This window comes from Lithobates pipiens, unplaced genomic scaffold (genome assembly GCF_037356315.1).
Source record: "Lithobates pipiens isolate NorthernLeopardFrog02 unplaced genomic scaffold, aLitPip1_a1.2 Scaffold_13, whole genome shotgun sequence".
Lineage (NCBI taxonomy): Eukaryota > Metazoa > Chordata > Amphibia > Anura > Ranidae > Lithobates > Lithobates pipiens.
The window spans coordinates 468,781,294-468,794,174 of record NW_027507718.1 but is presented as its reverse complement, the minus strand read 5'-3'; the positions used below and the strand labels follow the sequence as shown (position 1 = coordinate 468,794,174).

General features: G+C 45.5%; 1 protein-coding gene across 1 annotated transcript in view; it reads left to right on the top strand.

Moving 5' to 3' along the window:
• The first annotated feature begins 3,554 nt into the window (after positions 1-3,554).
• HGFAC (HGF activator) overlaps positions 3,555-12,881 on the top strand; it is a 118,881-nt gene continuing 109,554 nt past the window's right edge. Inside the window, exon 1 of the mRNA XM_077477867.1 lies at positions 3,555-3,745. Coding sequence (XP_077333993.1) covers positions 3,674-3,745 — 72 coding nt within the window. The 5' untranslated portion in view covers positions 3,555-3,673. The remainder of the gene's footprint in view (positions 3,746-12,881) is intronic.

Genomic DNA, 12,881 nt, shown 5'->3' with positions numbered 1-12,881 from the left:
AGTGACAATCCGCAATGTGTGGCAGGCTACGTGGCAAGTGACAATCCACAATGTGTGGCAGGTGACGTGGCAAGTAACAATCCGCATTTGGTGACAAGTGACGTGGCAAGTGACAATCCACATTTGGTGGCAGGCGACATGGCAAGTGACACCCTCAGGGCTCCCACTGATTCTGCATTATGGTGAGTTGAACCATTTAATTTTATATTACAATGTATTAATAGAAATAATGAGCTTCAATCATCCTGACACCATAACAACCATGGTGCCGTAATGATTGAAGCGCAAATACCAGCCATTTCCCATATAAATTGCCCCCAAAAAAAACATATTTTATAGCAGTGCCCCTCCCGAGACTGGACTCTGGATCCGCCCCTGTCTCCACCCCTGTTCTTTTTGGCTCCCCCCAGCACTCTCCACTCCCCCTGCATTCTGCCCCCACCCATGTGCTCTCCAACCCTACCAGTGCTCTACACCCCCCATAGTGCTCTCCAGTCCCCAGTGCTTTCCACCCCTGTTCTTTCTGGCCCCCACTGGTGCTCTCCACTCCCCCCTGCTCTTTGTACCCCCCCAGTACTCTCCAGCCCCGTGCTCTCCACTCCTGTTTTTCTGCTCCCCCAGTGCTCTTCACCGCACCACACTCTCCTGCCCCCCCCTGTGCTCTCCTCCACCACCACACTCTCCTGCCCCCCCCCCCCACAGTTTTCTCCTCCCCTGTTCTTGCTGCCCCCCCTGCTCTCCAGCTCTACCCATCCTTCTCTAGCCACCATCCCAGTGCTCTCCCCTCCCCCCAGTGCTCCCCCCCACAGTGCTCTCCACTCCCCCAGTCCTCTCCCCTCCGTGCTCTCCCCCGCTCTCCCCCCAGTGCTCTCCCCCTGTTCTTTCCCCCCCAGTGCTCTCCCCCCTGTTCTCCCCACCCAGTGCCCTCCACTCCCCCCAGTGCTCCCCCCTGTTCTTTCTCCTCCCAGTGCTCTCCACTCCCCCCAGTGCTCCCCCCGTGCTCTCCCCCCTGTTTTTTCCCACCGCAGTACTCTCCAGCCCCCATTCTCCCCATCCCTGTCCTTTCTGCCCCCCTGGTGCTCTCCAGCCCCCCCAGTGCTCTCTACCCCTGCATTTTGCCCCCACCCATGTGCTCTCCAACCCTACCAGTGCTCTCCACCCCCATAGTGCTCTCCAGTCCCCCGTGCTTTCCACCCCTGTTCTTTCTGGCCCCCACTGGTGCTCTCCACTCCCCCCTGCTCTTCGTACACCCCCAGTACTCTCCAGCCCCTGTGCTCTCCACCCCTGTTTTTCTGCCCCCCCCAGTGCTCTTCACTGCCCCACACTCATAGCCCCCCAGTGCTCTCAGCCTACCATGCTCTCTACCCCTGTTCTTATTGGCCCCCCCAGTGCTCTCAAGTTCCCCCCAGCGCTCTCTGTTCCCCACCCCTGTGATCTTCACTCCCCCTCGCTCTTTGCCCCCACCCATGTGTTCTCCAACCCCGCCAGTACTCTCTACTCTCTAGTACACTCTCCCTTCTCTCCAACTCCCACCCAGTGCTCTCCACTTCCCCAAGACCAGAGGACAGGCTGACTGGGGCTGGAAAATGAGGATGGCTGAAGGTGCAGGTGGCCAGGGACCACTCCATCTCACAGCAGACAGATCCTCTGGAAGGAGCACTGTCCCCATCCAAAATGAGACAGACCCTGCCTGCTGCTGCCCGTCATGGATATCCTGCTGGCATGCAAGGTACCGTACCAAGCATCAACAACACACCTTCCCACAGACAGGGACTGCAGACTGGGACATGGGGCACAGGAGGGGCTGCAATTATGGGCACAGTAAAGCTGCTTTTGATGGACACAGTGAGGCTGCATTTGGTGGGCACAGGGAGGCTGCATTTGGTGGGCACTGTGAGGCTGCATTTGGTGGGCACTGTGAGGCTGCATTTGGTGGGCACCGTGAGGCTGCATTTGGTGGGCACAGTGAGGCTGAATTAAGCTCTTGCATCAAGTCTGCAGTCTCTGACCATCTCCTGTAGCATGTCTGAAGTCTCTGAGGGAGTCTGGAGAGGAGTCAAGAGTGGGAGCGCCGCCGGGATGGGGGTCATGGGAGAAGTCAGACTTGTGTGGACTGTAGACAGGAGACTATAGGATAAAACCAGAGCCACCAAGCTGGAGCCGACTGACTGAGCCCTGCACAGTGCACCTGAGAGGAGGTCAGTGAAAGCACCGCCAGGCCAGTCGGGGGGGGGGGGGTCACTGATGTAAGGGGGGAGTGAATACGATAATGTAAGGGGCACTGATATAAAAGGTTTCCTCCTTATGTTAGTAACCCAACCCCCTTACCTTAGAGTATTCTTTCTGCAGAAGGTGGCCCCCCCCCACAAGTTCCTGGGGTCCCCCTCCCCCTTGATGATTGATCACTTACCACTATTAACTGGAATTTGAATATATATATATATATATATATATATATATATATATATATATATATATGCCCTATGTTATTTCATATCTATATATAATACGCTCTTCATCAAATATGCTTTAAAATGTATGGTTTTCCATTTCATGAACAAGAAAATAATGACGTTATGCTGTTGGGCTGGTATAATAATGCTGTGAGGCTGGTATGAAATTTTTTCCAGGGCTGGTTTTTTAAAGCATGGGTGTCCGCAAGGTAACTCAGGTGGCTGGGTACCATGCCCATATAGCCTAGAGAATGTACATCTTTTTACATTGCAATACATCTGTTTTTGCCATATTTTTATCTTGATGAAAAAAGCCTATACAGTGACAGTATGAGATCAAAATATGGCCACAACAGATGTATTGCAATGTAAAAAGATGTACATTCTCTAAGCTATATGGGCATGGAACACAGCGGTCAGAGTAACTTCCAATACAAAGTGAAGATGAATTATCTGTTATATAACACATATGTATTTCCAGTGGAAAGATTTTCATGAGATTGTCGAAAAGGGGCAGAGAATGAGTGGCCTTAAAATGATGCCCCCCCTTGGAAAAATTTCTGCGGATGCCCATGGCCGCCATTACTAGTAAAAAAAAAAAATATGTCCCCGGATTTCATTTTAAAAATCTGGTCACCTTAGGCTAGTGGCTACACTACAGTTTCCAGCGTAGCCATTTTCATTATTGAGGAGGATGGGTTGACATTCAGGTGAATGAATGGTAAGAATAATTTCCTGATTGAATTACTGCTGTTTGATTGTGTTCATGAAGACAAGATAATGGACAGAAGGCCTACATTTTTATTAGTGGCAGCGAATTTCTCCTCCGCACTGAGGCTGATCAAGTATTACTGGGATCCTCAGTGGGTAATTATTCTGACAATTTTGGCACAAAAAAAAACTCTTAGCAACAATTGTGCGGCTTATTTAGAAGTTACAGCAGCTCAGTGCGATCTTCCATAAAACGCAATAATTGCAGACAGCTCTCATCTGCCGGATAAACTCCCAGTTTCGCCCACAGGATCATCTTTGACAAGTGGTTAATAATTAAATGCTCTTTTTTTCAACTGAATCCTAAAGTGTTGAGGGAGGCTGATGGCAGCACAGGAAGTCACAGATGCTTGCAAAACATTAGACTGACCATTTGACCACCAGGGTCTTATTGACATAAGCTGAGCCCTTCAGCAAACATTGTCACATGTGGGAGTTGAGGACGCAGCATGGCCACCGGACGTCTTTTTGCATTTTCCTTTCTTTTGTTCTTCAACTTTTGCCAGATCTCTGGAATACTGGTGAGTTTATTTTTTCTTTTAATATACTGGCCTTATCGTTGTATATTGTTTTTCAAAATGATTGCATTCTTGAGAAGCACAAGCAATTTTGTTCTCTAGTTACTGATAGATTTAACCACCACTTGTGGGCAGTTACCTAAAAGGACACACATACTGTGTGTGAGTGTGATATACAGTATCCCACAAAAGTCAGTACACCCCTCACATTTTTGTAAATATTTTATTCTATCTTTTCATGTGACAACACTGAAGAAATGACACTTTGCTACAATGTAAAGTAGTGACTGTACAGCTTGTATAACAGTGTAAATTTCCTGTCCCCTCAAAATAACTCAACACACAGCCATTAATGTCTAATGGCTGGCAACAAAAGTGAGGACACCCCTAAGTGAAAATGTCCAAATTGGGCCCAAAGTGTCAACATTTTGTGTGGCCACCATTATTTTCCAGCACTGCGGTAAAGTGGAAGTAAACCCTCCTATTGTTTTCAGTCAAGGAAGCTGCCATCTTGGCCTCTAATAATTCTTCAACTGCCATAATGCTGTACATGTGATCAGTTATGACACCAGCCATTGGATGGTTTGAACGTTTGGTTGAGAGCACAACCAATGTGAAAGTTAGCACTTCCGGCATGCCAGTGTTTTTTGAAACTGGGTTTACTCTCGCTTTAACGCTCTTGGGCATGGAGTTCACCAGAGCATCACAGGACTGGAGCCCTCTTCCACTCCTCCATGATGATATCACGGAGCTGGTGGATGTTAGAGACCGTGTGCTCCTCCCCCTTCCGTTTGAGGATGCCCCACAGATGATCAATAGGGTTTAGGTCTGGAGACATGCTTGGCCAGTCCATCACCTTTACTCTCAGCTTTAGCAAGGAAGTGGTCTTCTTGGAGGTATGTTTGGGTCCTTATGTTGAAATACTGTCCTGCAGCCCAGTCTCCGAAAGGAGGGGATCATGCTGTGATTCAGTATGTCACAGTACATGTTGGTATTCATGGTTTCCTCAATGAACTGTAGCACTCATGCAGCCCCAGACCATGACACTCCCACCACCATGCTTGATTGTAGGTAAGACACACTTGTCTTTTTACACCTCACCTGGTTGCCGCCACACATGCTTGACACCATCTGAACCAAATAAGTTTATCTTGGTCTCATCAGACCATGGGACATGGTTCCAGTAATCCATGTCCTTAGTCTGCTAATTAGAGCGGAGACTGAGAGCCAGGCCTTCTCATCCACATCAGTGCCTGACTTCACAAATGTGCTTCTGGAAGATTGGTCAAACATTCCCATAGACACACTCCTAAACCTTGTGGACAGCCTTCCCAGAAGAGTTGAAGCTGTTATAGCTGCAAAGGGTTGGCCAACTCAATATTAAACCCTACGGACTAAGACTGGGATGCCATTAAAGGTCATGTTTGTGTAAAGACAGGCCTCCCAATACTTTGGTAGTATAGTGTATATTAGGACGGCCCATCCATTAAGGGAGCACAGGGCCTGCCCCTCTCTCCAGCCATCCCCTCTATGTAGAATGAATAGATTCACATGTTGCATGAATCTATTCATGGCTGCCGCTGCCGCCACCCCCTATTCAGGCATCCGGACCCTTTTAGGATGTCGGGCACCTGAAATACAGCGACGGGGGTGTTTTGAAGCACTTGATTAGAGCCACCCAATGAATATTTGCTTTTCTAACACTGAACTGCCTCTCTGCCAATCAGGTAGCGTGGGCCTGATACCCAACACCTGATTGGTGCTGCTATTGAATGCCTAACAGGAAGCAAGATGAGACACGCAGAGGACACTGCTCGCCGCTGCCTGACCCGCCACCAAGATAGAGTAAGTGCCAGTCAGACAGCAGGCAGGCAGGGGTTACAGTGGCTGCGTTTGATGGGCACAGTGGCTGCGTTTGATGGGCACAGTGGCTGCAATTGATGTGTTTTTTTTTTTTTAAGTATTTTTCAGAATTTTTCAGTTTGTTTGCGTCCCCCCAAAGATTTTGAGCACCAGCCGCCACTGGTGTAGATTAGGGATGTGCGGTGAAGTCAGTGGCCGGTGAGGCACTGGCTAGTATCAGAGCCAGAGACACACGGGGTACATATCATTAGAGCGAGAGCAATAATTCTAGCACTAGATCTCCTCTGTAACGCTAAACATGTAACCTGTAAATTTTTTTTAAAGCTTCTCCTGTGGAGATTTATAAATACTGAAGTTTGGTGCCATTCCACAAGTGTGCGCAATTTTAAAGCGTGACATGACATGTTAGGTATCTATTTACTCGGTGTAACATCATCTTTCACATTATATAAAAAAATCGGGGCCAACGTTAGTGTTGCTTTTTTTTTTATTCATGAAACAGTTTTTTTCCCCAAAAAATCCGCGTTTACAAAAATATTGCTGTGAAAATAGCACGTGAAATAAAAAGTTGCAATGACCACCATTTTATTCCATTGGGTGTCTGCTAAAACAATATATATAATGTTTGGGGGTTCTGAGTAATTTTCTAGCAAAAAAATTATGATTTTTTTTTTTACACATAGGAGAGAAGTGTCAGAATTGGCCTGGGTGGCAAGGGGTTAATTACTATCAGTAATATACAAATAATTATTATATATTGTTTTTAAGGTAATTTACTACATTTTAAAATCTGTACTAAAGCAGGTGGCTTAACGGACAAATTACTGAAGTTTGAAGTTATAACTTCCAAACAGTAATATCACAGTAAATAGATAAATAATACATTTATTATGTTATACATATAGCATATAAATATATGATTTAGCTTGAATATAACAGTACCTTTTCATCAGGCAGCGGATTCTAATTCTCCCTCTTAGCTGTGTGAGAAAAATATGGGATTGTGGGTAAATCTTCTACACATAAACCCATGTTTTACCTTGTAGTTAAGAGGGCTGGGCTGGAAGGCAGCATTCACTTGTCTTTTGTCTTCTATGACACTGCAGTGGGAGACGTGCCTCCACTGCAACATTTTTATTGGACAGCTGGGACCAATAGAACTTTACCATTGGTCCAAGACTCCAAGCTGTTTATTGAGCTCAGTACCTCTGACAAGAAGTGGGAGGCACTGTGAGTTCATCCTCTCAGTCTGCTGCAAACAGAGTGTGCCAGTTTGTATTTAAAGTGGGTGCTCTGTATTTGGTTTCTGACAGCTGCGCAAGCAGAACCATATCTCTGGAACCATAGGTCATAGGAGCCCCAAATTTACCAGTGGTGGGGTAGGACTTAGGCTACATACCACACAAATGTGGGGTTTCTATGACCCTAGGTCGCCGAACTACGACCCTCGAAGCTCTTTTTTTTTTTTTGCGTTCCTGGCAGGTAAGGCCCTGCCTCACCTGCCTCCCCTGACTCTGGTGTAGATATAGTGCTGTTCTGTGTCTTTCTCTCGATGTGGGCTGATCAGAATTAAAGCAATATACTTGCTATGGGCTGAAAATGACATCACATTCATTCCAACCTTTTCTTTTAGGTTTTAAACAGTGGGAAAAAGTATCAATTCAGGTTTTTATTGCCCACTCTGTGCCCCCATTGCAAAGGTTTCCCCTCCTAGAGACAAACCAGGAGGTGAGAGGAAATCCCCAAAAAGGGAGAGGAGATCCCACCCCTCACAGTTGTCATCAGAGTAGGTCCTTACCAAAAAAAAGTGTTTTGTGATATTCCAATGTAAAGTGTTTCTAAACTCTAAAAATGTTATTTTCCTCATTGCTTTCTTTTGATCTGTTAAATATACCATTTAAAGCATTCTTATACCTGTTTGATAAATACAAAACGGGTTTTTTAAAGTGGACTGTCACTCTCCCCATCCACTTAAAGTGGTTGTAAACCCTTACAACACACTTTGACCTACAAGTAAGCCTAGATTAAGGCTTACCTGTAGGTCCAAGAAATATCTCCTAAACCTATACGGTTTAGGAGATATTTGCCCGAAGACAGGCACCGCTGTCTACGGCGCATGCGCCGTAGACAGCGGCGCGCAGGCGCACTGAGCGCGGCATCGTCAATGACGAAGATGCTGCGCGTGTCGGCTCCCGTGCGCATGCGCGGGAGTGAAGTCATCGCGGCTTCGCCGAATGACAGTGGCGGAGCTGCGAGACCCCACCAAGAAGATGGATGCGCCGGACTACAGGGGACAGCGGTGACTTTGCTGGCTCCTGTGTCAGGTAAGTGACACATAATGGACTACTATGCGATGCATAGTAGTCCATTATGCTTTGCCTTTGCAGGGAATGAAAGAGGAAGTAAACCCATCAGGGTTTACTTCCTCTTTAATGCAGAACCTTAACTGTATCTGAGCACCGCAAACTGAAAACACTGTTTAATGAATTTTTAATATTTAAAGCAAATTCCCCCATCCACCTATGTCTCCATGATTTATTTTGTTGAGAGATCATGCTGAAAAACACCTGCTAGCATTTCTAGCTGCAGCCATCTTGAGTAAGGACAGATTATTCATGTAGCAAATCACTTTCTGAAATCCATCTGCCCTTTGCTCGGGCTTGCAGGCAGGTGGGTGTGCTTAGCTGAGAAAGCCCCTTCTCCAGATGTAAAAAAAAAATGCCGGGGCGCATGCACGAGAGCGTGGGAAATGGCCACCTGATTTCCCTGCTTGGCGCCATTGGAACGATAAATCCTTTCTACTAAAGCACAGCCTGCACTCCGGCATCCACCATCTACCCCCCGCTGCTCCGGAACACCTCTGGCATTTGGCGGTTATGTACCGCTCGGCTCCAAATCTTCTCCAGTCTCAGGGAAAGGCAACAGAAAAATTGTGCCTGAGCCTCCTTAGCCTGACAACACAGCACTCAGCAGCAGATCTGGCCTCCCCAACAGATAGCCTGCATCAGTTTCCTACGGACTTGGTAAGTCCTTTGAATATAGACTCAGATGCCTTACTGACCAGATTTCGTTCCATTGAGCAGGACGGGATCACTTAGGCCTCCCGCAAACTTTCCTCTGACCTTGTGAAAGGTCTTAAAGCGATAGGCCACTGCACAAATCAATTAGAACAACCAATGGACTTAGCAACCACTGTGCTTAAAGGCCATGAGGAAGAGGTTGATAAAATGTCTGCTGAATTGGAGGCCATGGGAGACAAGCTAGAAGATGCTGAAAATAGGGCCCACAGGGATAATCTCTGCATTCGCGGACTCCTGGAAGCCATTACCGATCTACAGGTTACAGTAACTGCTTTCTTTCAAGAACTGGCAAATGAGATACCTTTAGAGCACTTGGAATTTGACCTCATCCACAGATCTCTCGCCCCTAAGCGATCAGAGGGCCCGCTCGAGAGATATCATCATTAAGTTACATTATTATTGCACTAAAGAGAGACTCCTTCTTTCAGCTATTTACGGACCTCTCTCCAGTAACCATTGCTAGACAGCAGGGTCTGAAACCCTTTCTCCAGGTCCTGCAAACTCAAGGGATAAAGTATAGGTGGGGGTTCCCCTTTAACCACCTCAATACCTCAAGGGGGTGCACTTACACCCCCTTCCTGACCAGACCAATTTTCAGCTTTCAGCACTCTCACAGTTTGAATGACAATTACTCAGTCATGCAACACTGGGCCCATATGAAACTTGCGTCCTTTTTTCCACACAAATAGAGCTTTCTTTTAGTGGTATTTAATCACTAGTGGGTTTTTTATTTTTTTGTGCTTTAATAAAAAAAAAAACTTAAAGCGGTTCTGCACCTAAAATAAAAATATTAAAAGCCAGCAGCTACTGATATTGCAGCTGCTGACTTTTAATAAAATCACACTTACCTGTCCCAGGGTCCAGCGATGTCGGCGGCAGATGATGAGCGATCGCTCGTCTTGCTGCTGCCCCCGCCACCATCCTCTGTCAGGGAATCGGGAAGTGAAGCATTGCAGCTTCACTGCCCGGTTCCCTACTGCGCATGCGCGAGTCGCGCTGTGCGTCTCTTATGGTCCCCCGCTGTGTCTCTGGGAACTGTGTGTTTCCCAGAACACAACGGGGGGCGTCTGCCGGGGTCTGCGGCAGTCTGGCCGGAAGTGGGTGCAGATACCTGGATTATCCAGGTAACTGCACCCCCCTCCCCCCGAAAGGTGCCGATTGTGGCACCGGAGGGGGGGGAGGGATCGGATTAGCGGAACTTCCCCTTTAGGGTGAAGAACCGCTTTAAATTTTGTGAAAAAAAATGCATTTTTCTTTGTTTCTGGCATAAAATTTTGCTAATTAGTAATTTTTCTTCATAAATTTTGGCCAAAATTTATACTGCTACATATCTTTGGTAAAAATAACCCACATTAGTGTATATTATTTGGGCTTTGTGAAAGTTATACAGTCTACAAACTATGGTGCCAATCACTGAAAATTGATCACATCTGATCAGGCCTTCGGTACATCAGGTGTATCTCATTTCTTGAGACACTAACAAGTCAGGAAAGTACAAATACCCCCCAAATTACCCTTTTTTAGAAAGTAGATATTCCAAGGTATTAAGTAAGTAGCATGGTGAGTTTTTTTACGTTGTAATTTTTTTCCCACAATTCTTTGCAAAATGAAGATTTTTTTTATTATTATTATTTTTTTTACAAAATTGTCATATTATCAGGTTATTTTTCACACACAGCATATGCATACAACAAATTACACCCCAAAATACATTCTGCTACTCTTCAAGAGTATGGCAATACATGTGTGAGACTTTTACACAGCCTGGTCACATACAGAGCACCAACATTGAAGTGGCACTTTCAGACATTCTACAAGCAAAAAATGACACATCTCATTTCACAACCACCTATTAAAATTTTGAAGGCCCTGGAGTACCAGGACAATGGAATTTCCCATAAAATTATGCCATTTTAGAAAGCTAACACCCAATGTATAATCTGTGAGGCATAATGAGTCTTTTGAATGGTAAATTTTTTTCCAGAAGTTTTTGGAAAATGTGGAAAAAAATGAAAACACATTTTTTTTTACACAAAGTTGTCAATTTATAAGATATTTCTAACACATAGCATGTATATAGCAAAAATTACACCCCAAAACAGATTCTGCTACTCCTCCCGAGTATGGCGATACAACATGTGTAGGACTTTTACACAGCCTGGCCACAAACAGAGGCCGAACATTGAAGTAGTACCTTCAGGCGTTCATTTCATTCCTACCCATCACACTTTTGAAGGTCCTGGAGCACCAGGACAGTGAAATTACCCACAAAATGACCCAATTTTGGAAAGCAAACACCCCAACGTATATTCTATGAGGCTTGGGCTGCAAATAGGTACTCGGGTACTCTGATGGGCTGAAGATAGGTACTCGGGTACTCTGATGGGCTGGTGACAGGTACTTGAGTACTCTGATGGCCTGGTGACATGTACTTGAGTACTCTGATGGCCTGGTGACAGGTACTCGGGTATTCTGATGGCCTGGTGACAAGTACTTGAGTACTCTGATGGCCTGGTGACAGGTACTGGGGTACTCTGATGGCCTGGTGACAGGTACTTGGGTACTCTGATGGCCTGTGACAGGTTCTCTGATGCCCTGGTGACTGGTATTTGGGTACTCTGAAGGGCGGTGATAGGTACTCAGGTACTCATATGGCCTGTGACAGGTACTCGGGTACTCAGATGAACTGTGACAGGTACTCAACATCCAGAAAAGTAATTTTGGATGAGTCGGATAACATAGTGAATTTTTGGTTGAACTCATTTTGGTTTAGAGTACCCATGTAACAAATCAGTAGGTCCATCCCAGAAGACAAAAATGTCATCTATGTACCCATGCCATAGATAGAGAGATCCTCACCCTTGAACGTGGCTTGCTCCAATTCCCACAGGTATAGGTTGGCGTAGCCAGGGGCACAGCAGGTGCCCCTGGCCACCCCCTGCACCTGGAGAAAATGTCTGCCATCAAAAGAAAAAACACTATGTTTCAGTATGTATTCAAGTGAAAGTAGTATCAATTAATTGAAAGATTCCTCATGGTGACTGGTTTGAGATAGTATTTTCCTAATGCGCGCTAGTCCTTTATTATGTGGCATTGAACTGTAGAGTCTCCATGTCTTTAGTGACCAGAGTGGAACTGGCAGATACTTCCATCAATTATTTGTAAAAGATGAATGGTGTCCCAAACATAGGGTAGGGAGAGCACAAAGGGTCTTAAGTGTTTGTTCACCACTCTAGATAGATGGCACCATTCACCAAAATGATGGGTCTGCCAGGGGGGTCCACATCATTTTTATGGATCTTAGGGAGCGAATAGAATGTAGCTATCTTGGGAAAAGAGGTGTGAACAAAGTTCCATAGCTGCTTAGAGATAACATTATTGTAAAAAGCACTGTCAATAAGCAGATAAAAATCCTCATTGAAACATTGATAATCTCAGGTCTTATTGGCCGATACCAATCAGCATTGTTGAAATTTTTATTGCACATTAATGCATATTTTTCATCATCCATTAGGAAAATGTTGCCCCCTTTGTCAGAGGGCTTAATAGTATGACTACTGGATAGATTTTTCAAAGCTGTTCTTTTCACTCATAGTGAGGTTCCCTTGTGAGTGGGGTAAGATGTCTAGGGCTTTAATTTCTTGGTATGCTAACTTAAAGGTGGCAATCCCATGGTTAGATCTTGGGGCTGGATACATGTCCGATTTTTTTTTCTTTAGTGTTGATTGAATATTTGAGGTACTTTACCCATTTTAACTCTGAGGATTCATCCATCCATTCCATCTGAGAAGGTGAGCTGGATCATCTTGGCACCATAAGGGGAACACAATGAGGTAGGTGGGGGAACACTTCCAGATTTCCATCTGAGAATCGGAGATCCCAATAAGCGCTGAGTGATCTTCCTGAGTAAAGATCGCTGGTGGTCTGGTAAGCCCCCATCTGATTTATGGTGAAGGTGTCACAACGGTGAATGTCCGAGCACTGCGCTGTCAGGATCTCTCTATCCAGTGTTGGACACTGGCATGCATGAACTGTTTGCACAGGAGTACTTTAGTGATCAATTTAAGGAACTTTGCACTTTATGAATGTAATATATTTTGCACTTTTTGGATTGAATAACATATTTTGATTGGATTTTTTGTTCACTTCAAAGGTTTTGCACTATGTCAATATATGGTGCTTTGCACATGGTAATT